This window comes from Nylanderia fulva, unplaced genomic scaffold, assembly GCF_048542155.1.
Source record: "Nylanderia fulva isolate GAGA-0341 unplaced genomic scaffold, ASM4854215v1 Scaffold58, whole genome shotgun sequence".
NCBI lineage: Eukaryota > Metazoa > Arthropoda > Insecta > Hymenoptera > Formicidae > Nylanderia > Nylanderia fulva.
The window spans coordinates 561,276-587,230 of NW_028190676.1; the positions used below are offsets into that span (position 1 = coordinate 561,276).

Consider the following 25,955-nt stretch of genomic DNA (forward strand, 5'->3'; position numbering starts at 1 on the left):
CATTCATCATTATTAATGTTACAAGTTAGTATTTGGATATTTGGTTATATTTAAAACATTTAATAAATGATAAAGTCAAACTCGATTAAGCATATTGTTCTAATAAAACTGATCACTGGAAAATGTTTGCGTTTGTTGAGTTAGTTGAGTTAATTGGACTCATACAGACATGAGTGAACGAGTATTACAAGAAAAAAATAGATGAAAGCAAAAGAATAGAGTGGCTGCACAGATTGTGAAGAAATGAAGCAAAATATAAGAATAATTTTAAAGTTGTAATCTTTAGACAATGGCTTAGATAATGGATATGTCATAAGAGAGACTTTAAGAAATCTCGAGGAAGAAAACATCGAAAAGAGGAAGTAAAAAATACTATGTTTCTGATACTATAGTTTCATGATTTCCCTCATCTTCATATTCTCTCCACTTCGCTTGGTTGATTGGTTGGCTGGTTGGCTGGCTAGATAGTTCGCTTGGGGCGTAAACCAACACACGTATGCTACTACAAACTCCACTCTACGACATCCACCATTGACTTGCTTCGACTTGCCAACCAGTTCAGGTTAACCACCTTGCTAGACTGTCTGCCTGTCTACTTGCTATCTAGTAACACCACCACGATCATATCTTCGATGTTGTTACTCATCACTACTACCAACATTATTACTACTACAGCGACAACAGCCAGTCATTGTTACTGCTGTTGGCGTTACTCCGGCTACGATCTATAAGCATGTTTCATGAATGAGATCCACGTGCAAACCACGTGACTACTACTGTTTGACTGATTTTATTTGTACGATGTTAACAATAAGGAATATAATTTATGATATGTTTTATATTTCTTCTTCACAGTTAGCTTCTAACCAGTTATGACACGCACTTTAATAACGAGAAATTCTTAAACAACACATTCTAAATATCCAATGACACAATTGCATCTTATTTGCATAACACTCTATATTGATTCTGCCTACTGTATGAGACTGTGTTGTAACTTCTTTTACTTTTGTGTTTAATTCTAATCTCATTCGCTCCTGCTACTATACGATAAATAGTCGATCAGTATGGTACAAGTCGAAAAGGATAGATGTGAAAAAAATTAATAAAATAAAATCAAATTTAAATCATCCTTAAATCGCATATTAAATTCATATATGTATCACGCACGTAATTTGAATAAAAAACCCAGACAGCATGTCCAAAATTGGAGCATAAGACATCTTTAAGATGTTTTTAAGATATCTTTGGAATATCATATCATAAGATTTCTTAAAGATGTCTTAAAGAATCCTTAATAATATCTTATGCATCAATTTTGGATATGGTGCTATCTAGGAAAAAATCGAGACATTATTATCGGGTTATTTTTATATTATGTCAAATAAATTTGTGCTTGATAGATTGAACCAGTTGATAAATTTGAAACAGATAATTATAGAATATACTAATTCGTAAAAGATAAGACTTCAAATTTTATATCGCTGCCCAAAAGGCAAATGCACATTATATAGCAATTGAACATATAAATGACGTAATTTGACATCAAAATGACATCATATGACAAGAAAATGATATGCTCTTGCTACCTGAATAGATAAATCGATGTCTATCGCAAATCGCGTCGAGTTTATTCAATAAGCTCAAAAAGACAGTAAAGTTATAAAAAGTACAAGGGTAGTATCCATGATTCTAAGGATTTCTGTTGAGCGACGCGGGCCATACGCGTTCCTGTCGGAGTCGCGCATTGAGAAGGAGGGAAGAAGTAGGCTCGTGCTCTGCGAATCCCGCGTGAGTAGGAGAAACGGGTAGTCACGAGAGAGTAAGATGATTGCGCGTATATATTGAGTGGTTAAGGGAGACAGAGAAAGAGAAAGGGAAGAGGAAGAAAGGGAGGGAGGGAAGGAGAAGGAAAGGGAAAGAGGAAGAGGAAGAGAAAGAGAAGCGTTGAATAGAACAAGTAGCAACGCTAAGTTTTATGGTGAGGTGACCCACCTCGCTTTGAATCCGCGGCACTATCACGGTAGCACGCAAAGCGCGCGATGCACGCAACCTAACCTAACCCCTAATCGCAACCTAACCTAACCTAACCTAACCTAACCCTAACCTAATCTTAACGTAACGCCTTGATTCACAACGTTCGTAATCCGTGCGCTCAGGCTCAGGGTGCATAGCCTAACCTTACGATCCGCGCTCGCGCGCGTGCCCGCGCTCGCGCGGTGAAACAACAAAGGATCTTCCTTGTCACGAAAGTGTAACCATCAAACATACAGTTTGCCATTGCCGCTACTACTGCCGTTCGTTCGTTCGCTCGCTCATTCGTTCATGACCGTTAGTGTGGTCGCTCCTTTTCGTACAAATCACGAGAGTCGCATTCGATGCTTACATTATTGTAGCACCTGTCGACCAGTGACGGTGTCGTTCGCGACATATTACAACAATTCGGTTTTTGGTCGTGCGTAACATCAAGATCGTCAACACGATCGACATAGTGGTCAATCGCTTCCGCTTTCGGTGCTTCTGATTGACACAATTTGTTCGACTTTGTCATATTTTTTTCGAAAAAATAAATTCCTAATACTTAATGTGAAAAAGCCACTTTCGCGGTAAGACATTCAAATGTCTCGATAATCGAAAACACCTAGATCTCTCGAATATGATCTTTCGCGCAAGTTTCGATCCAAATCGCGGTCAGCAGGATATATATTATTCGCGCGAGTCATGAATTATCACATTCGCGTTACGAGCTACTACGCGAGTCGCGATTGGTGAATACACTGAAGCGAGTTAAACCGATTCTCTCTCGGAGTGTGATACGACGAGGTTGACATCGTGTTGCAGCAAAATCATACGATGAGCGACGGTATAGTCGGTGCAATTGCGATCAGTTTGTTCGGTACTAGTTGTCAAACTGTGTCTGTGCGTGATAGATTGCTTTTCATTCACAAAGACTCGTTCCAGGCGGCGAGAAGAAACATCGGGTCAGTATGGATGCTGGTTATTCCATTCTCAATAACGATCTTGAATCTTGCAGAATGTATAACCAGTATTCCTACAAGGTAAGTCGAAATCTTTGATAATAATTAGTATCAAGATCAATTTTTTATTTAAATTTGTTCTCTAAATTTAAAAAAAATTAAAGAAACAAATTATTATTAATTTAGAGAATATCGATAATCAAAGGAAAAGCGAGATCAGTAGGTTCTTCAAGGATTATTAACAAAAAAGTGTAAATTTTAATAATATTGCGAATCTATATTTTATATATATATATATTCTATTTTATAATTTATAAGACTCTATGTTATTAAGGCTTGCTCTAACAATAAGTTGCGAGTATCACATTATAGATATTACACCGTTTAAAAAACTATCGATGTCCTCCAAATTTTTGGACAATTTAAAAACATTTTTTCTCAAGGAAAGTATAAAGAAATTATCATTTTTTGCAAGTTTCCAATTTTTATCATTATTGGTATATTTTTGTATTTAAGTTTTAAATTGAAATTTTATTAAAATAAACTCTACCTAAAATTAAATAAAAAATTCAATTGTGTTAATCTTTTAACTTCATAAAGTTTAATTTGTAAAAAAACCCTCCTTTCTCAAATAGCTCGGAAATTATTACTATCTCGACATTTTCGCTAAAAAAATTCTCTTCAATTTGATTAGAGAGAATCTGTTATTAAAAAGACAACTTGTCTTTTTAGGAGACTTTGTACGCGCGCGCGCACACGTGTGTGTATGTGTATAATTATTAATTAAAATATTTTATATCAGATGGATAGCAAATGTAAAAGCATACTTCGTTGAGAGTATGTTTTTAATTAATTAATAAAGATAAAATCTTTTATTTCGCCAGTTACTTTGAATGGTTAATGATTATCTCCTAGACAGTACACAATATTTATGATAAAGATTTATAAATATTTATGAATATATATTTTTTTCAAATATTATATAAATATTTTTAAAATGTTTTATAAAAACCTTTACCGTATTATTAAAACATAGATTAAATATTTTATATGATATTTATGGTATGTAAAGATAAATATTTATAGTAATTATTTTGTAAATATTTTTTAACTAAATTAGTTCTTTCATTTACCGCTATGTGACGTATCTTTCTCGTATTTGATTTTCGTTGTGAGAATTATATAAGGTTGGCAAAAACAGAAATTAATAAAATTAAAAATGTCATAAAATTATTGCTCTTTTTGAGCTAAATTCTGCAACAGAATGCCTTTTAACAAATAAATTTACGTTTATATCGATGTGTACGTAAATTTATTTGTTAAACTACTCTGTTGCCTAAGTATTATTCAGTATATCCAATAAACAAGTTTTTTATTTGCCAGTAATGATAAAAATTATTTTTATTCATATACGACCAAACTCTGGCTATGGTTACATAAAAGTAGATCATGACGTTTCGACCATTGATTTCGGTCCTTTTCAAGTGAGCTACAAGTATACACAAAAGATTTTTTGTTAAAAAGTACAATTATAAGAGTACATCTACTAACAAAATTATAATACTTTATAGTAAATTAAATAAATCAAGATTGCCTAATTATTCCACAACAAAATTTCTTTCCCACATATTAAAGATTATCAAATATTAAAATAGATGTTTCACATTTAAATTGACTTTATAGAGTGACAAGTCATGTATGATAAACTAGCCGAGAAACATAATGAGGCGACCTGTTTATTTAAAAGAGTTTTTTCAAGTTGTTATTATTTTGTCATATATAGGACTTAAATTTTCCGTGTCCTTATGTAAATTAACATGACAATACAATTAATTTACATAAGGACACGAAAAATTTAAATCCTATATATGACAAAATAATAACAACTTGAAAAAACTCTTTTAAATAAACATAGGTTGTTTATTCATTTTGTTTCTCGGCTGATTTACCATACATGACTTATCACTTTACAAAGTTATTTTAAATGTGAAACATTTATTTTAATATTTGACAATCTTTAATATGTGGGAAAGGAATTTTGTTGTAGAATTCTCAGGCAATCTTGATTTATTTAATTTACTATAAAGTATTATAATTTTGTTAGTAGATATACTCTTATAATTGTACTTTTTGACAAAAAATTTTTTAAAATGAGAAATATTTTTATCGGCTCTCAATCTTAAGAATAATATATATGATATTTTAAATCGGCCAATAGAGCCCAAACACAAAAATTAATTTTTTGGAACTGTCTCTCTTGGTTTGAGATTACTAAGTTCCATATATAAATTAATCTCGAACTTACATATGGAGAAAATAAGCGAGAAAAATATAGGTCCGATGAAAGACATCTGAGCAAGTTCTCAGGATAAACTAGACATGAAAATGGGTTGAAATAAGATTAAAATAAAATGAAAATAAAAGTCAATCAATCATGCACGATGTATCCGTTCGAACATCTTTTGTAAACGTGAATTTCATTTAATAATAAAAATATATTTCTATCGATTTTTCTTTACTTTAAATCTTGTTCAATGATCTTGTGTCGTGAGTTCTGAACTTGTTTCGAGTTCCTCTATCATATTATAGAAAAAAAACATATCGGATCCATTTAAAAAAATGAAGATGACCTTGGTATCTTCGAAGCGCCTTCACCTGGACAAAAATTATTATCGCCATATGATAGCCCCCTTCGTATCGTGCAATTTTTGTTACACAAATCTTTCTCTGGGCCTCATACATTCGAAGATATTTAAGGTCCTAATAGTTATTGCCCCACCCTGTATATATTGTTTAATGAAGATCGTGCACTCGAATTAATGTATTTTATTTTTGTAAATGAGGATTCGAAAATATATAGGAAAAAAAAGATTTAAATAAGGTGATGTGGAAATCTATTGACATTAAATTTAAATATATACCATCTATTGGTTTCATTGCAATATATAATAATTATATTAAACAAAAATATTAATATTATATTTGGAAATATGTTTTATTACATATATAATAAGTTTATATACAGACCCCGATATACACGCACACATATGTGCAATTAACATACGTATTTCATTTTAATGTTATCTTTAATGTAATATGTAATTGTAATAACATAATAATAAAAAATAGCGCACGGGGTGATACGCGCCAACGCACTGTGTATGATTCAAACATTATCCCTGAGGTTGAATGTCTTATGTCTCCGCGCGCAATCTAGATGCAATGAAATAAAAAAAGTGGGGATGGCAGTAAGCGAAATCGGAAAGAAAATTTCTTTTTCGATAACAAAATTTCCTTATTGGACCATCACTTATGTTCTGACATCCGACTGCGACATACGACTTATTGTAGACCAGGCCTAAGGCAATCATGACCTTAGTGTTACAGTTTTAAAAGTTAAAACTTGAATGAATCGACTAATTACAGTCAAATATTAAGGTCATTAGTTGCCTTACTATTGGACCGTGGTCGATTCGCTTAAATTTTAAGGGCCGAAGCACAGACTTTTGCATAACGCTTAATGCATAAGATATAAGAGATTCAACCAATCAGATGAGTCCTTCATTTCCATTCTCAGAATGAAAATGAAGGACTTTGATTAGTTGATTCTTTTATGCGTTATGCAAAAGCCTATGCTTCGACCTTAAGTCTTACTGCTAACGTTTTTCTATGTGCCATGGCCTTTAGTCACTATATATATTATGTTCCCCGTAAAACTACAATTTTTGCCCAATTCCTTTTTTTTCTAAAACCCTGTGATGTCCAAATATTTGACTGTCAAATATATAATTAATAAAACAAACATGCATTATATAATTTTATATAATACATTATATAATTTTATATAATGCATGTTGTGTGTGTATGCGGTGTCCCGCAAGAGCACTTGTACCAACGCTCGGGAGTAGGTAAGGCACAGTAAACTAAACAGAAAAGTTTTATACCATTTTGTGATATTTGTAATAATGATTGAGTTATTAATCAAAATATCTAAGCAAATGAGCGGGTGAAAAGCGGTAGGCCAGAATTGATAGGCATGTAAGATGACTTACTTGTTTACGTCACTTATAATTAATTGAAGCATTATTTGTGCAAAAGACAGAGTCATGCAGCGAGCGGTGAGCAATGTCACCACGCCAAAAAATAAGATGATATTTTTGTTATTAAGCGATGTAAACAAATAGATCATCTTATATGCTTACCGATTCCTAGGCCTATCGCTTTCTACCTGCTCATTCACTCAGATTATATTTGGTATAAAACTTTCTCTTCAGTTTACTGTGTCCTATCTGCTCACGAACGTTGTAAAAGGTATTTTGGGATACCTTGTATATACGTGCACATACTATAGATATACGAGTACCAAAGAGTTTCCGAAATATGTTAAGGAAATAAATTACATTTACCTGCATGTTATTCATTACTATCACCTTCAATATAGTCTCCTTGAGAGCTACACATCGTTCCCAACATTTCTGCCATAGTTTAAATGCATTTTAAAAATCCTTCTTTATCAAACTTCATCACCGTCCGCGATTCTGTTTGCGTCTTTTGTATTGTCAAATATTTTGATATTTCTTGATTTTAATTTTTTAGAAGAGAAAGAAATCTTAGGAGGCTAAATCTAGCATATAAAAAGAATGGAGGACAACTGCCATGTGTTACCAAAAATTATGTCACAATTGGTATTAAGTAGTAGCGTATTAAAAGTCGTGATGAAGGACCTAATTTTTTGTGTGCTTCTCTGAACGTTTTTTTTTCTGACTTCTTCCGATTTCTTCCTCTTCTCAAAATGAAACTCAAGATGAAGGATCGAATGTTTGATTACATAAAGAATATCTGAATCATGGGTAGTGATCAACATTCTGACAAAGGATTTTCAGAATGCATTCAAATCATAGCAGGAAGGTTGAGATCGATGTATTACATTCTCAAGGGGATTACATGGAAGATGATGTTGGTGAATAAGGTTCAGAGTGAGTGCAATTTGTTTTTAATGACATATTTCGAGAACTTTTAAATATCACTTTATACTTAATAATAAAAAAAATTATAATAACTTCCTAATTCCTTATTATATTCAATGGATTGGCCGTATTCGTGATTTGTGTTTTTGTTCTTCTTTATCCCTGCATCACGAAAAGTTCTCTTACTTTCTTTACTTTTTTACTTTGTCTTTCTCTTTATTGCTACCCACTACTATCGCAATCAGCACTACTACCACTACCATACACCGTTTATATTCCCTGTTCAATCTGAGAGAGATTTGAAACGTTCGTCTAAATTAAATCTCTTCCATAGAATACCATTGTGTCTGGCATCGCACGATCAATGTTTCCAATCGTATGTATTCATCCATCCATCGGATCTTTTACTATACATAAAGCAATAGAATATTAATATGATTTATTTACGAAGGACGTTTATTTACGTAAAATTATTTATTCACGCATAGAAAACTTTAAACTAATAATCTATCTTTATAATTTTTACATCACACAATAATTCTCAATGTTTCATTAATTATTGTACATCTTTTGATACCTCTTATCATTTAAATGCTTTTATTATGATAGAATCCGTTTATATTTGGTTTGATTTAAAATATTCAACTATACATAGCCTTTATGTTACTTTGATCTGAAGAAGGAATAGATTTTGAAAATCGAAACATGAACACCTTACGACGTTGGAGGGCGATTAAATCGATAGATCCATCGTGTCCATCGAATTAGTGCAATTTTCCCTGTTCCAATGCAAGTTCCTTTTAAGAAAGATATCGGACAAGCTCGTTCCAAAAATCTACTTTAAAAAGCACTCGGGACGATCCTTTGAGAAGCAGAATTTTTCCCTGGGTAATATCGCCCGTAGATAGATACCTAATGCATTTCTAGAGGTTTATATACTCGCTTCTTCCACCTCCACAAGCGAACCTTTCCCTCTCCCTCTTTTATCCTTACCCCTACCACACTGAAGTAGTAACAACCTGCCATCCGCTTTCGTCCCTTTCTCCTTATCTCCTTTTTCATTCGTCTCTCGAACCTCGCTTTCCCTTTCCTCTTCTCTGTATATATCTTCCTCTGCGCTCCTCTTACCTTCTCTTTCTCTTCCTCCCTCCTCCCTCTCATTCTCTCTCTTTCTCTCTCTTTCTGTCGCTCGTTTATTTCTACTCTTTTCCTCTGGCCGTTTCAACTTTTCATTCGGTTCTCTCCTCCTCCGTTAAAACAAAATGAAAGGCGAACCCGGTTGGTATCCATAAAAGAATGAATAAACGTAGATTGAAAGGGCATAAAAGAGTATGTACACGTATATACATACAACACGAAACCAAGATGAGTATGTATTGTGAATGCGCGCACGCATGCGAGCGAGAGCCGTGAGAGGGCGGACGTATTTATACATTTGTATCTACGTATTGAAGAGAACAAATTAAAATCCGCAATCGCGGTAGTACAATGTAAATTTGTTTTAACGAACGTAGGTAATTGAATTTCTCCGCGTGCGTTACGTATTTAGACACACACACACACACACACACACACACACACACACACACACACACACACACACACAACACATATACTGTAATATATAACGTAGTAATATTATATACTGAATACAAAATTTCTCCTTTCTTTCTTTCTCTTTGTCGATAAATTGCCGCGTAATTATAACATTTTGAAATAATTTTAAAATTATTACAATATAATAAAAATTGTAAGATATATATAATGCTGAATCATTATTATTATTTTTATTATTGTATCAAGATTTTAAAATAATAATTATCGAGAGTATAGATAAAATAATGAAAATATATCACAAATATTTACTGTGATAATTAAAACGATTTTGTTTTAATTACCAGCTATCTTTTCCGTAGATTCTAGAGATCTTTATTATCGCTGAGCGCAAGTCAAAATATTCGCTTACAATATTATACAAAAGTTTATTGCCATAAGAAACTGTGTGCTGTGTCTTTATTAAATTACATTTCGTAAAGCTGGTATTTTAGATGAAACTGGGTTATGCAATGTATGCGTCATCTTCTTCGCATAATAGTATCTTTTTATTCTGCCGGCGGTTTATAATGTTTGGAAATAATATCGCCTGCGGTTAGAAATCCATCGTTATAAATAATCTACATTTTATGTAAAGTAGACATAAATACTAAAATACGTATATCAGAAGTTCTAGACAACGTGTTATTAACTTTTGTAATTGATATTATTATTTAAAATTATGCAGAGAATTATTCTCTCGACTGGTCATAAAGGTTCTTATGTGAAGTTAAAACATTTTTCTAGACTATTTTTCTTGTGCAATTTTAAATAATGTATAACAATAAAAATTAATAACACATTGCCTATAGAAAATTCATGGCTCATTGTAATGTATTTCCATTATATGATATTGCATATACTCACACATATAATAATTAATGTAATTTATAAATTATATAAAATTACCAGCCATTTCGATATTTGAATTTATATTAATGTCAAATGTATATCTAGTGAAAGTTGAGGTTCTTATTTCAATAAATATGAAAAAACGACGTTTATGTTGAAACAAAATTAATTTATAAAAATATTAGGTGATTAGTTTCTATTGCCATGTTAATTAGATTATGAAAATGATTTTCGTTATTAATTTTTCTTAAATAAGTCATTATATTGATACGATAAGTTTTGATAGTAAATGATTTCAATTCTAGATGCAATTATGTCTCAAGTAATTTTATTTATGTGAATCAAAAATTAAAATTATGCATCGAATAATTATCACAAATAATTTATTCTATAATTCTAGCTATGGAGCGGCAAGCAATGTCATTAAAGTTTTATCGACTGATTTGAATAAATAAAGAAGAACGAGTAAGATAATTTGAATTTGAAATTAAATCAAAACCAGGAAAACAAGAAATGTATTTGTGCGGAATACAAATATAAATATAATAAATACATATATAAATTATAAATGCAAATAAATAATTTTAAACAACTAAGATTAAAACACAAAAAATAATTTTAATATTATAAATATAAATACAAAATAAATATAAAATAAATATAAAAATTATAAATATAAATAAATAATTTTAAATAACTATAAATAGTTATAGACATGTAAAAAAATTATAACTATACACGTAGATTATTATTTCAAATATCTTTTTCAAATATATATGTATGTTAAATGTGCATAGTGTTTTTGTACAATAAAATATATGATTACATAAAAGTTTTCAAATATCACCGTTTAAAGGTATGTAAAGATCTATATTATGTGTTAAAATGTGTTAGAATACTATATATATATATATATATAGTATTCTAACACATTTTAATATATATATGTATATATATATATATATATATATATATATATAGGAACTATATCTATGCATGTATTGGAAAAATATATGAAAACTATTGAGAATTGTCACAAACACGGGCTCGATGGAAATAGTTAAATTACATAATTCTCGAAAATAAAATGAAATATCAACAGCGAGATTAAAAAAATATTTGCTTCAAAAATATTTTAGATATGAAACTATTATTAAAACATGGAACTATTGGAACTATGTGAAAACTTGTCGAGAATCACCAAAAAAACGATAGACATAACTAGCACAATGTAGTATTTCTCGAAAATAAAGTTTCAACGACATGTAAAAATGAGAAAATAAAGTTTCATGAGATTAAAAAATTGTTTAAAAATATACAAAAGCTCATATTTTTGTTAAAACACATATACATAACAGAAATAGAATTCTTGATAAATTATAGATTTCTTCTTTGGTCGAAATTGTTTTTCAGAAAGTAAGAAGCTATATCATTTTTTAAAGATATTTTTGAATTAATTTTTTAATAATTTTTTAATAAATCTTTTTTTGAAATCAGTCAGGAATTATAATTGTAGATGCAAGTAGAATTGATATAACTTTTGATTTTTAAAAGTGGAGTGTTAACTTTAACATAAGCTTTGAAATGAAATAATCTCTGACTGATATATATACATATCCCAGACAGCATAGAATATTTATAAAATATTTATAATAATTATTTTAATATTTTATAAATATTTATCATAAATATTTTATTAATGTTTTTGGAGTCTTATATTTAATAGATCATAAATATTTATCATAAATATCAGAAAATATTTATGATAAATATTATGGTAAATATTATAAACATATTTATTAAATCATTATGATATAAATTTTTTAAAATTTATATTTTCTTTAATAAATATTCGGCAAGAAATCACGAGTAAAAAGACACAATCAATGATTTTTTAATCAAAATGATCGGTTGATATAGTCTAATCTAAAACGAAAATCAAATATGAGAAAGATACGTCATATAGCGGTAAATAAAAGAACTAACAATTTAGTTAAAAAATATTTTCAAAATAATTACTATAAATACCATAAATATTATATAAAATATTTAATCTATGTTTTAATAATATGTTAAATAAAGGTTTTTATAAAACATTTTCAAAATATTTATATAATATTTGAAGAAAATATACATTCATAAATATTTATAAATTTTTATCATACATATTCTGTGTTGTCTGGGATATATATATGTATATACATATACACACATATATATATATATATATATATATATGTGTGTGTGTGTGTGTGTGTGTGTGTGTGTGTGTTTTAAGATTATAAAAATAATTTCTTGAATATTTTAAAAGATAAATTACAAAAATTGTATTTTTATTCTACATAGTTTTCTCATACTTTTATGTTTAATATTTTTAATTGTTTCATTCAGATAATTTAGAAATATTAAAGATATAAAAATTTTTGACCTGCAATTTAATTTACTTGGTAAAATTTAATAGTTGGGCAGAAATAACTTTTCTACTATATTTTCTATATTATTATTTCTTCTTAAAAGACTTCGTCTAATTTTATACTTAAATTTTTGAAAGAATGTTATCAAACTGAGCATTGACTCTGCATAAAATTTCTGCCGGTTTAACAGTACTGTTTTTATTATATAGAAAGCGAATATTATATATATCGTGTCACAGAAACATTAATATATACTTTGCTCAGTTATTTGGATAAACTTTCATTAAATGTAATTGAATGACTAATAGCAAAAGCATAGAGGGAGTTTCCTCTAAAATTTAAAAAAAAATTTAATTAAAAAAACTATATCGTCGCACTACCCAAAAAATTGGCAATATTTTGGTATCAATTTTAAGAAAATTATGTCGGAATCTTGTATTGTTTTCCCTGATAGAATGTTGCATATATCAAAACTGTTATTCACAAAACTGTCCGCTCTAGAAAGGCTATCTTTTAAATCTATCAGGGAAAACAATACAAGATTCCGACATAATAGTTTCATTGGACGTTGTTTCATTATTTACTAATGTTTCCGTAGATCTTGCATTAAACGGTATCAATAATAGATGGCATTTTATAGAGTCACACACAAAGATTCCCAAAAATGAATTCATAGGTATGATAAAATTTATATTAACTTCTACATTTTTCACTTTCAATAACATAACTTACAAACAAATTTATGGGACTCCTATGGGTTCCCCACTTTCTCCGATCATTGCCGATATAGTCATGCAGGACTTGGAAACATTGGTAATTAGTAATTTAAATTGCGAAATGACTTTTTATTTCCGTTATGTAGACGACATTATTTTATGCACTTCCGCTGACAATATTACATATGTTTTGAACGAATTCAACAATTATAACGATAGACTACAATTTACATTGGAAAAAGAGGATAATCGGTGTATAAGCTTTTTAGACATAATGATCAAAGTAATAGATAATAAAATTTATTTAGATTGGTATCACAAAAAGACATTCTCAGGTAGATTACTTTCATTTTTTTCAAATCATCCGACTTGTCATAAAATAGGAACAATTTATAACTTGGTAGATAGAGCTTTATTACTATCACATCCACAATTTCACAAAAAAAAATATAGAGAAAGCTATTAACATTTTGCTATCCAACGGTTATCCTCTTGATCTAATTTTCACAGAAATAAAACGCAGATTAAAAAATCTCTCAACTAAGAAATTTAACAAGCCTAATAATAACAATATAACAGATACTATTAATATTAATACTAACATTAAATATTTTGTCATACCATATATAGAATCAATATCTGAGAAAGTTGCTTCAGCAATAAGAAGACCTGACGTAGTGGTAGGATATCGTTGCATTAAAAAATTGAATGACTTCATAAAAGTTCAAAAGGACAGAAATAATTGCCCCACGAATTCTAACGTTATTTATAAATTGAATTGCAACGATTGTGACGCCACATATGTCGGACAGACAAAAAGACAGTTAGAAACGAGACTTAAAGAACATAAAAATAATATTAAATTAGACTCTGCTAGACATTCGGTTGTCACGGAACACATTCTAAACGAACAACATACATTTGACTGGGACAATATTAAAATTATGGATCATGAAAAGAATTACCATAAAAGACTAATATCTGAAATGATCCACATTAAAGAACAGAAAAATGGAATTAATTTAAATAAAGACACCGAATTGTTAGACAGTAGTTATTTTGACATACTTAAAAAATTTGCTGAATCATAATTTAGAAAAAACATTGGTAATAAATAAATACATCACGCTCTCTATTTTGACATTTGTTATTCAGACTTCGCAACACACACTTGAAATATCGGGAAAAAGGACTTGTTAAAACGATAATGTAAGTTGAAAGATTTTTTAATTTTCTCTGACATTGATTTAATTCGCGTATTATATCCGCAGCATGTTTAAATGTCGCATAACTTGGCATCTCAGACCAATCGCCTTGCATATCTATTGGTCAACAGCGAAGAATCGTTTTAATTTTATATTTTAATATTTAACTAACTTTGTATTTTTAACATTTAACTTTGTATTTTAATATTTAACTTTTATGTATTGATAAAGACTGTAGTGCAGTCGAAACGTTTACAATTTATATCGTTTCTGTAACGGAATGTTAATTTAATTATTTAACTATTAATAAATTTTTACACCTTATTTATTTGCTCGTTCAGTTGGCCTACTATATTTGAATTGTTTAACATAACTAAATATATAAAACATATTTAAATTGTAGATGTATCTATAATTATTTTACATTAGTGTTTGCGTATTATTTTTTCTTTTTGTACAATGGGAATATTTCTCTTGAAATTGATTTACTTTCGGAATAATTATTAAAAAATTGAAGGTGATTAGTAGAATAAAAATTTGAATTGCTTTCAAAATTCAAAAATTCGTACCATTCATTTGCTTCATCAATTATTTTTGATAATGCGTTATTTCAGAACACAAATTTCGTTTCGAAAAGAAACGAACATGTCAACCCCTAAATGTAAATGAAAACGTTGAAACGCGCTGGTCGAGTGCGCTTGATTTCATCAGCTACATTATTTCCAGTCGCACGAGTGCGCGCGAGGTAACAAGTAATTATCTACGTATTTTAGTTTCGCTATTCATCGATAATTAAATTCCTTTGGCGAATTCCAGCCGTATATGCGTCAATTGTAAGCTCTTAATCTCAATCAAAATTTCATTTCCGAAGTAAATGCCATGCGTTAACGAAGTAAAATGGTATGTATATTTTCTCAGTTTATATTAGCACATTATTGTGTGTGTGTGTATGTGTGTGTGTGTGTATGTGTGTCTGTATGTGATGATGTCATTTGAACATTAAAATTGTATCATCGAATGATTTAATCGCTGTCACACTATTTGTTTTAGAAAAGTCTAATCAATTTTATTGATTCTTTGTTTTTTAAAGTTATTTAAAGCAGAAGGAGATGATATTCAATGTATATAATTGATTAATTATGCACATATGTATGTAATAGTCAAAATATCAAAATTGCAACATAATAAAATTTTATTCAAATTTTATATAACAAACTTAACATAGTATTATTAATAAATTTTTTTTAGAGAAAATAAATGTAATATTTTAAAAATTACGCGTCTAAATAATCTGTGCTATTAAATTGAATTATTTAATTAAGACTTAATAAAACGATGTAAGTTCTGATTTGTCCACGATGGCTTTTGCATTAATTTAAGATTCATCAAATTATCTTTTGAAAGTGCATATAATGAAAAACATCAAACATTCAACGTGATTTATTACTTTATGAAAAATATTGAAAAGAAGGCGGTCGAGATACCGATCTTATCGATCTTTGTATGATGATAAATCAGTAACAAATTGTCCCATATATATCGATAAACGAGCATGTATCGATACTATTAAAATACAAGTTTAAAAAGTTCTTGCTAGATATATGAACCAGTGTTATCAATATTCAAGCGAAGAACTTAGATTTTGAACTCCTTTGCTTGTATCTGAATTTTATTTTCACACATCCCAGACAGCACAGAATATTTATAATAATTATTTTAATATTTTATAAATATTCATCATAAATATTTTATAAATGTTTTTGGAGTCTTAGATTTAATAGATCATAAATATTTATCATAAATATCAGAAAATATTTACGATGAATATTATGGTAAATATTATAAATATATTTATTAAATCATTATGATACAGATTTTTTAAATTTATATTTTCTTTAATAAATTATCCAGTAAAAAATTACGAGTTAAAAAGACATAATCAACGATTTTTCAATTAAAGCAATCGGTTGATATAGTCTAATTTAAAATTTGGTTGATTAGATGTGTTTTTGTATTTTACAAACTCTATTATAGCCATTTATAAAAAATTAAAAATGTGTAAAAAAATTTTTATAAGTAACTTATTAGACATCTATTTAAAAATAGAATATACAATTATAATATACACTGAATATATTTAAGCAACACAGAAGTTTAACAAATAAATTTACGTACACATCGATATATAGGTACGTAATAGTATATTATAGTATACTATTTTGTATTACAAGTGCAAGCAAAGTGGGGCTTTGTGCGCGTTTTCTGTGCGCGAGGTGGCCCATCGCACGCCGCCATCTTGCGGCGGCACAGTGCGGGAATAGCCGTAGGCAATGGCTTTCAACGCGGCTTATTCACTCACCGCGTCGCCGCTAGATGGCGGCGTGGGAAATCGGCCGCTTTCCGCACAGAAAACACGCACACAAAGTGCCACTTTGCCTGCACATGTAATACAAAGTAATTTCCTATGTCATTTTGTGTGCTGAATCCGAATCTGACCTTGGAATTTACTCATCATGTCAGGTTTTGGAGATAAATAAAGTTAAAGGCTTCAAAAATGATGTTTTTTTACTATTTTTATGTATTTGTTTTAGAGACACTAAATTTTTTAAAAATATTTTTTAATTATCTTTGTACAATATTTTGTTTCCGAGATGCATTACTTTAAAGATATTGAAACTACAAATGGAACGTATCCAAGATACGAAAGGATTTTGAAGAGAAAAACTAGTACTATACGATGACTTATTCAAAATATTTTTAAAAAATTTAGTGTCTCTAAATTGGATACACGAAAATAATCAAAAACATAATTTTTGACACATTTAACTTCATTTATCTCCAAAACCTGACGTGATGAGCAAATTCCGAAGCCGGATTCGGATTCAGCGCACAAAATTACGTAAGAAACTTCTTCATTTATTCAAACATCAAAACCATGCAGGCTTGTGTAATAGATTAATCCTTTTAAGATTAATTCAGTATTATTTTATTTCCGATACCATATATAAATATAATAATATATTTTTATTGCTCGACTAAACTATCAATCGACAAAAGGTTGATAGTATGCGCCTAGCTTAACACGATACAATACAATAATTCTTTTTTTATGGATCTCTCATATTGAGGAATAAAAGTTAGGGACTCGGGAGGGGGAGGGCATTACAAGATATTGTTTTAGTTTCAGTAGGCATTACTTGAAAAGAGTGGGTATTATTAGATATTGTTTAAGTATTAGAGGATATTATATAGGATATTGCTTGTGTATTATGGAACATTACATAAAAAATTCTGTTACAATATCATTTTCCTCTGCTCTTTCAGTTCTTCATTTAAAAAACATAATTTTTTAGAAAACGATTTATATGGATATTTGCCGATTTAAATTTAATGTAGAAGTGAGTAAGATATAAATGCATGTATTTTCGTTTCATTCTCTTTGAATAATTAGTAAGTATTATAAGTCGTTAAGTAAAATATATTCTACATGTGGATATCATATAATACGCCCTAATTAGCATTATTATGCATACTTATACCATTTCGTGATCAATGATTTATCCTTCATTTCACGTTTTTTTCTCACTGTTCAATTATTAAAGAAATCCTTTGTTTGCTAATCCGGTTTCCATAATTCCTTGCATGTCTTAAATCTGAAAAAAATCGCATATTTGATCGTAATCAACTATTCTAAATTAACGATTAACTCGGCATTAAAAACAATTCGATCTATTTTTAAATCTGACTTTTTTTTTAATTTTAAAGTTATAATACAAAGTAAAATGGACTTGATTGACCAACACTGGCTATAGATGATAATTCTTTTATTCAAAAAGAAGCAACGTTTCGACCCTTAATTGGGTCCTCTTCAGGCTGTTATTTAAATTAGAGTGGTGAAATGAAATGATCATAATATCAATTTTTGGTGTAAGATCGGAATGTAACCAACTTAACCATGATATTTAATAACAAAGGAAAGAAGTGTTCACTTTGATAATCTTTCTTTTCAAAGTGAACACTTCTTTCCTTTGTTATTAAATATCATGGTTAAATTGGTTACATTCCGATCTCACACCAAAAATTGACATTATGATCATTTAATTTCATCACTCTAATTCAAATAACAGCCTGAAGAAGACCCAATTAAGGGTCCAATTAATTCGAAACGTTGTCTCTTTTTGAATAAAAGAATTATCACCTATAGCCAGTGTTGGTCAATCAAGTCCATTTTACTTTGTATTTTAATTCTAACTAGCACTCGCATCTCACATAAGGTTATGAAAGTTATGTTTATTATTGTATGATACATCTCTTTTTCTTCCTCCCAACCTCCCTTCCTCCTTTCTCTCCCTCCTTTCCCTCCCTCTCTCTCACATCTCTTAATAGTTTACTAGTTTATTACTTGTAACGAATCAGTCAATATCAAACTTTATCGCAGTCTCATGAATAAATCGTCACTGCTTGATGATGATGATCTATATTTCAAAGTTTTATTGCTATAAGATTGTCGATTTTATCTCGATATATTTATGGCATTTATGATTATTATAGGGGCATAGATTTGATGAAAAATGTATCTAATATAAATCTGAAAAATAGTTAATAGATATATGTGTAGATTACTTAATTTTCTAATTTCAATGTTTTCAATATGATTTATGTGATAATCAAACATTCCAAATACAAATTCTCGTTAATCTTAGCATTAAAATTTTCATTTTTTATAATGCAATTAATTTTGCAATATTGATTGACTGATTTATTTTTCTAAATTAAATATTTTATTATTTCCTTCTCTCTTCCTCCCCTTCCCCCTTCCCCTCTTTTCACTTCTTTTTCCTATACCTTTCTCTCTTTTTCCAACTCTTTAATATCGGCTTGATTCATATCGTTCGTTCGTACATTTATTCGCAGAACGACAAACATCTGGTGCACGCACCTGAGTCCTTAAGGCCGTTCAACTTTACACAGGTTAGGCGCGTGCTTCATTTGTTTCCTTTCGTTCAGGTCAACTCGTGTATACATAACTATATAGTCACGTAAACCTACGTTCGAAATTTCGGTAAGTCGTAACACATTTCTATAAAAAACCGGATGATAAGTAGAATACGAACGATAGCGAAAGAGATGGAATTAACCGGTCTGCTATAACGTATGCAAATGGTAGGATGTGAAATATATATACATATATATATATCAACAATTAATTGTGAAGATATATATATATATATTACGTGAAATAAATTATCTATTCACTAATATTTAGAACATAAGTCATGTGGTAGTTTTGTCGACATTTGGTAGTAAAATATAAAATATAACCCATATACGGCACAGAAATATTGCAGCAACATTGCAGAAATATTTCTTTGCAAGATTGAAATGTTGCAAAAATGTTGCAAAATGTCCGCTTACAATAATATTGCAATATAATATTACAGCAATATTGTAATACAATATTGAAATGCAATATTGCAATGTCATATATATTATAATGTTTTGTAATGACATAATAATTAATATTTTTACGTTCTAATAATAATAATATATATATATATATATATATATATATATGTATATATATGTATATATATATTTTTTACATGCAATATAAAAGAGGATATTTAAAAAAATAATACATAATAATTATATATTTATATTTATAAATATATAAGTTACATAAAATAAAATATACGTAACATATAAATTATTTTTATACACATAAATTATAACATATAAATTTATTCTTATTAATATTGTAATAAAAAAAAATACATAAACATTTTATATATAAAATTTATATATGTTGTAATAAAAAAAATAAAAATTACATAAACATTTTGTATATGAAATTTATATACGTTAATATAAATTATACCTCGATCGATCTGAGTATTAGTGAATATGTAATTTTCTTATAATCTCTCATATCTACAGAATCATATACATATATGTATTCTGTCAAAGGCTTTTGATAAAATATTTTTATCCGCATAATTAAAAAAAAACTAAAAAGTAGAGCTTAGTTCAAAATAAGTTAGGAACGTATTATTTATCCGTACATGTCCGTACATATCAATTGTGAGATAGTCCTATCGCGGACGAATAAATGGATAGAAGACGTATAGACGGATGAACGAAGGAATTCTTACGCCAGTGGTTTGTGTCGATCCATGTTGTCAGACCGGATTCCTGACTGCCAAGGTCACTTTACCATCGCAGCATCTACCACCTGCAGCATGAACAGTCACGTTGCACCGTCTTCTTTCTTCTGTCTCGTACTTTCTCTTTGTATCTTTGCTTAGGCTTCCGCTAATTAATCAGGTTTGATGCCACTTATTCTTATTTTAGAATTTTAATTTTAACCTGAACGGTTTTTACTCTTACTCTTAGTATTCTAACTCAATACCAATGATATATTGAATAACATATCTAAAACTAATGTAAAAAAACGGATGCTACTATGGTCATAAATAATAATGTTTAAACGATACAAAATTATTATTAATATATATCTTCAAGTATTGAATTAAAATGTTAAAATATATAAATTAAAGTACAAATTAAAATACGTGAAAATAATTCTACAGAACAGCACCAAGTTTTTGTATTAAATTTAATACCTTCAATTACTTTAATTGCATCCCAGACAGCACAAAATATTTATAAAATATTTATAGAATATTTATTATAATTATTTTAATATTTTATAAATATTTATCATAAATATTTTATAAATGTTTTTGGAGTCTTAGATTCAATAGATCATAAATATTTATCAGTTGGAAGAGCATTCGCCTGGCAAGCGGAAGGTCTCGGGTTTGATTCTCGATTTTAGCCAACTTTCGGACCAATATTTTTCTCGCCTATTTCTTTACAGGGGAAGTTAAAAGAGAAACAAGGAGAATTTTTGAGATCCCAACCATAGAATACAAATTCCCAGATTCCTTAATTTTCTTACTTAATTTCGCAATAAAATCGCGTTTGGCTCTATTATGGCCGAGAAGGAGGAAGTGTGTATCGTGATAAATATTTATCATAAATATCAGAAAATATTTATGATAAATATTATGGTAAATATTATAAATATATTTATTAAATCATTATGATACAGATCTTTTTTAAATTTATATTTTCTTTAAAATAATACTCAGTAAGAAATTATGAGTTAAAAAGACAATCAATGATTTTTTAATCAAAACAATCAGTTGATATAGTCTAATCTAAAATTTGGTCGATTAGATGTTTTCGTATTTTTCAAACTCTATTAGCCATTTATAAAAAGTTAAAAATGTGTAAAAATGTTTATAAATAATTTATTAGATATTCATTTTAAAATAGAATATAAAATTATAATATACACTAAATATATAGTTAAGGCAGTAGAGTAGTTTAACAAATAAAAGAACTAACAATTTAATTTTAAAAAATTTACAAAATAATTACTATAAACATTTATCTTTACACGCCATCAACATTATATAAAATATTTAATCTATGTTTTAATAATATATTAAATAAATGTTTTTATAAAACATTTTCAAAATATTTATATAATATTTGAAAAAAATATATATTTATAAATATTTATGAATCTTTATCATAAATATTGTGTGCTGTCTGAGATCATATTTATCGATATTAAATAAAATACATAATTATATTTTGCATTTTATTTAATTAAACAATTTTAATATTAAAACATAATAAAAAATTAATTTTATAATATGCATAACTTTCATTCTTAAATGGCGAAAATTATAATTTTGTAAAAGAAAAGGTTTTAAAGATACCAAGGAATTAATTGACCAACACTGGCTAAGGTGAAAAATCTTTTATTGAAAAAGACGCAACGTTTCGACTCTGAATTGGGTCCTCTTCAGGCTACAAATTAAATTATAAATCTCAGTTAAAAAAAATGAAAATGACAGTAAAAATTGAATACGGAAAATCATACATATAATAGTGTCAAAAAATACCTGTTACAAGTAAGTTGTAAAAACTAAATGATCATAATGTCCGTTTTTTGTAAACAATCAGAACATGACAAGATATCAGTGATAAACGAACCGAAGTGCTCACTCTGACATATAACATTAAAACGAACAAAGACAATATCTCGAATAAATAACACAATTAAAAAGAGAAATACAAGTCGACCGAATAAAAAAAAAATTTTAAATAAGCAAAAAATATATAAACAAAAGGACAGTTCTAAAACACTTCATAGGTGATAAAAACAAATTATATATAAACTCTACTTAGATAAAAACGGAAATAAAATAAAAAGGAGAAATTAAAAATTAATAAAACAAATACCGATATCTAAAATAAATTCAAAATAGTATCATACATATCATTTAAGTTTTCTGTGTCCCTTTGCAAATTAATAGAATTCTTTTGTTTTTTGATGAAAATCATTTCGCTTATTTTTCTCTTTTTTACATGCACGAAAAGGTTTTCACCAATGAGAAGTAATATTTTTTTGAATAGATGCATTTTAATTTTTTTTATTTTTTCTGAAAAGGTAATTTTTACTGTATTATTTTTTGAGTTATTATATTAAATTATTTTTTGAAAGTAAATTAAGTGAGAAAATAGAATATATGTTTGAAATAAGATAATGTAACTTCTTTCTCTTTCTCTCTCTCTCTCTCTCTCTCTTCTTTTTGAAAAATTATTAAAATAAATTTGCAAAACTACATATTTGTACCTATATTTTACCATACGATTTTTCACTTTTATCTACAATATAATTGCAATAATTTTATTTATTAAAAATTTAGGATCTTTCATAAAGATTATATTAAATGAATTTATAGCATAAAAGTTCAAAAAATCATAAATTGTTGTATGTATTGTGTATGTATACATACGTATATGGTATGTGCATGTGTATTGTGTGAATATATGTATAATTGAGTTAATATATATGTTAATATATACATTAAATTATCTCATGCTGCGTTTTTGCTGTTATGTAATCTATAGCATTCAATTTAGGATAAATATGAGAATCAATTATTAAGTTAACAATAACAATTTATTTTACAATTGTGAATTTATCTAAAGTTAACAAAAGAAAAACAAGAGAAAAATATCAAGTCCATTATCAATTTATTTAATGAAATGTTTTCGTACAACACGGAACAGTTTAATCACATTGTAGTAATTTTGCAATCTTGTAAATTGTGACTAATATTGTAGAGACACAATTTTACGAATTAAATTACTTAAATTACTTAAATTTCTGAACTCATATGTATTATCCCTTAAAATAAAGAGAGGTGAATTTTATAAAAAAAAAACTCAAAAATTTGTGATTAAATAAAAGGTACGCTATCGAATGGCAAAATATTTTCATTTTACAGTACTGACCGGAAGTGGGTTATCCGGATTGAAAGTTGAATTTTTTAAATGGAACGTACTACTTTTTAATTCAGATGCGCGCATACAATGCGAAAAAATAAGAAACTTTTGTTTCTGAAAAACAGTTTTTCTGAAAATATCTTCATTAATCTAATAAGTGTTTGGATTTATAGAAAAACTAATATTTTTTCTTGCTGTCTTGTTTGCGCTTTTACTTTTAATAAAACATTTAGCATTTTATTTTAAGTGAAAATAATTCAGTATTTAAAAATCTACTAAACAAAGAATCACATAAATGAGATTAAAATTATATGTACAACATTGAAGCAATAAGCATGGTTAAGACTTAAAATGTTGTATTATTTTCAAAAATCTGTAATAATAATATAGTAAAATGGAACACTTTAATAGCATATAAAATATAAATCATAATAGACAATACTATATTTCATTTTGTTGCACTATATAATGTAAATGAATTTAATTGAGTTCGTTTATCACAAAAAGCACGTTTCAATGATACCTAATTATATAGCCAGGTTTAATAATACATCTATGTCAATACAGCAATTTTTCAATTACATGATTCAGCAATATGTCTATAACTTTTTTCATGTTATACAGGCTATATGTATACATTATAAAAAATGTTCGGATTATTATGATTTACATTGATTATAATCTTTGAACTATTGAGTCACATACTTATTTTCTTATTTCTGGTTTTATTGTGACATATATGTTACATTATAATTCTGTTGTTTTATATTTTCTGGTGCGTTTGGTCTTTCTTGAAATATCTATCATTATTTTTTAATGTTTTTTTTGGAGAAGAAAAAATGAAATGTTATTAGATTGAAGGAATGGCCATAAAATTAATTCGATCTCAGTAAACACATTTATATTAATATTATATGTGCAATAAAATTGTAGTTATATCTCGCACAGCAACTAGTTTAACTTAATTAAATTAGTAATAAAGTATACATATAAATAATGAACTAATTAAATTTAATTAAAACTCGAGATATAATATATTTAAGAATTTAACTCTTGCTTTATACTTCAAATAAGCAATAAATATGAATAACTTTCCATTTATCTTGTTTATTTCACTCAGTTTAATATTCTGAATCTTATGTTGGGCTTGTATCAGAAATTAATTAAATTGATAGAAATAATTACGCTTTGAACTTTTAATAATAGCTGCAATTTGTAAACTTTATATCTACTTCTGACAGAAATTTGTTGCAAGAAAATACATCGCAAAGCGAATGAACTATCAAATTAAATATTAAACATTTTTAAATACTGGTTTACATTACTATTTCATTTAAATGTCTGAAAAATACAGATTTTGCCGACTTAATTGGTAAAAATAGTTCTTGTAGTAACCTTTTTACTAATAACAATTTGTAGTAGACTTTTAACAAGATCTGTTCAAACAGATTGGGACTATGTGAATATTTAAATAATTATATATTATATTATACAGGGTCTATAAAGTCTGTCCTCGCCCTCTATATTTTGAAAATTGCTCAAATTTATAAAAAACCGCGAAAGTTTGATCATTTCGAGGGGTTACCCTTTTAAGATGGTTGTCCAGGATTGTCTTCCCAAGAGGGTGCTCCAAAGAGATCCCAACACAAAAATTTCAAATGGAACCTTTCATATTGTTTTATATCCTTGGAAAGGGCATAAAAAGAAACTTTTTAGCGTAAATCGGAGATTGATATGTTGACCCATTCAGGAGTTACTTAGGATCAAAGTCCGAAAAAGATAAATTTCAAAAAATCGTTACTCTCATTTGGAAAATCCTAAAGAATGTTTGAGGCGAAAATGTTCATCTTTTTAAGTCGTT

The 25,955-nt window shown here is 28.2% G+C and overlaps 1 protein-coding gene across 3 annotated transcripts in view; it reads left to right on the plus strand.

Annotated features, from left to right (window-relative positions):
- The first annotated feature begins 2,041 nt into the window (after positions 1-2,041).
- The window catches only part of LOC114939094 (TOX high mobility group box family member 4), a 132,015-nt gene continuing 108,101 nt past the window's right edge, over positions 2,042-25,955 (plus strand). For 2 of the 3 annotated variants that reach the window (XM_085487577.1, XM_085487578.1), the window contains exons 1-2: positions 2,042-2,896; positions 2,962-3,059. In XM_085487577.1, coding sequence (XP_085343703.1) covers positions 2,854-2,896; positions 2,962-3,059 — 141 coding nt within the window. In that variant the 5' untranslated portion in view covers positions 2,042-2,853. Of the gene's footprint in view, positions 2,897-2,961; positions 3,060-25,955 lie in introns of those variants that run through there. The other variant, XM_085487581.1, reaches the window with a different exon arrangement.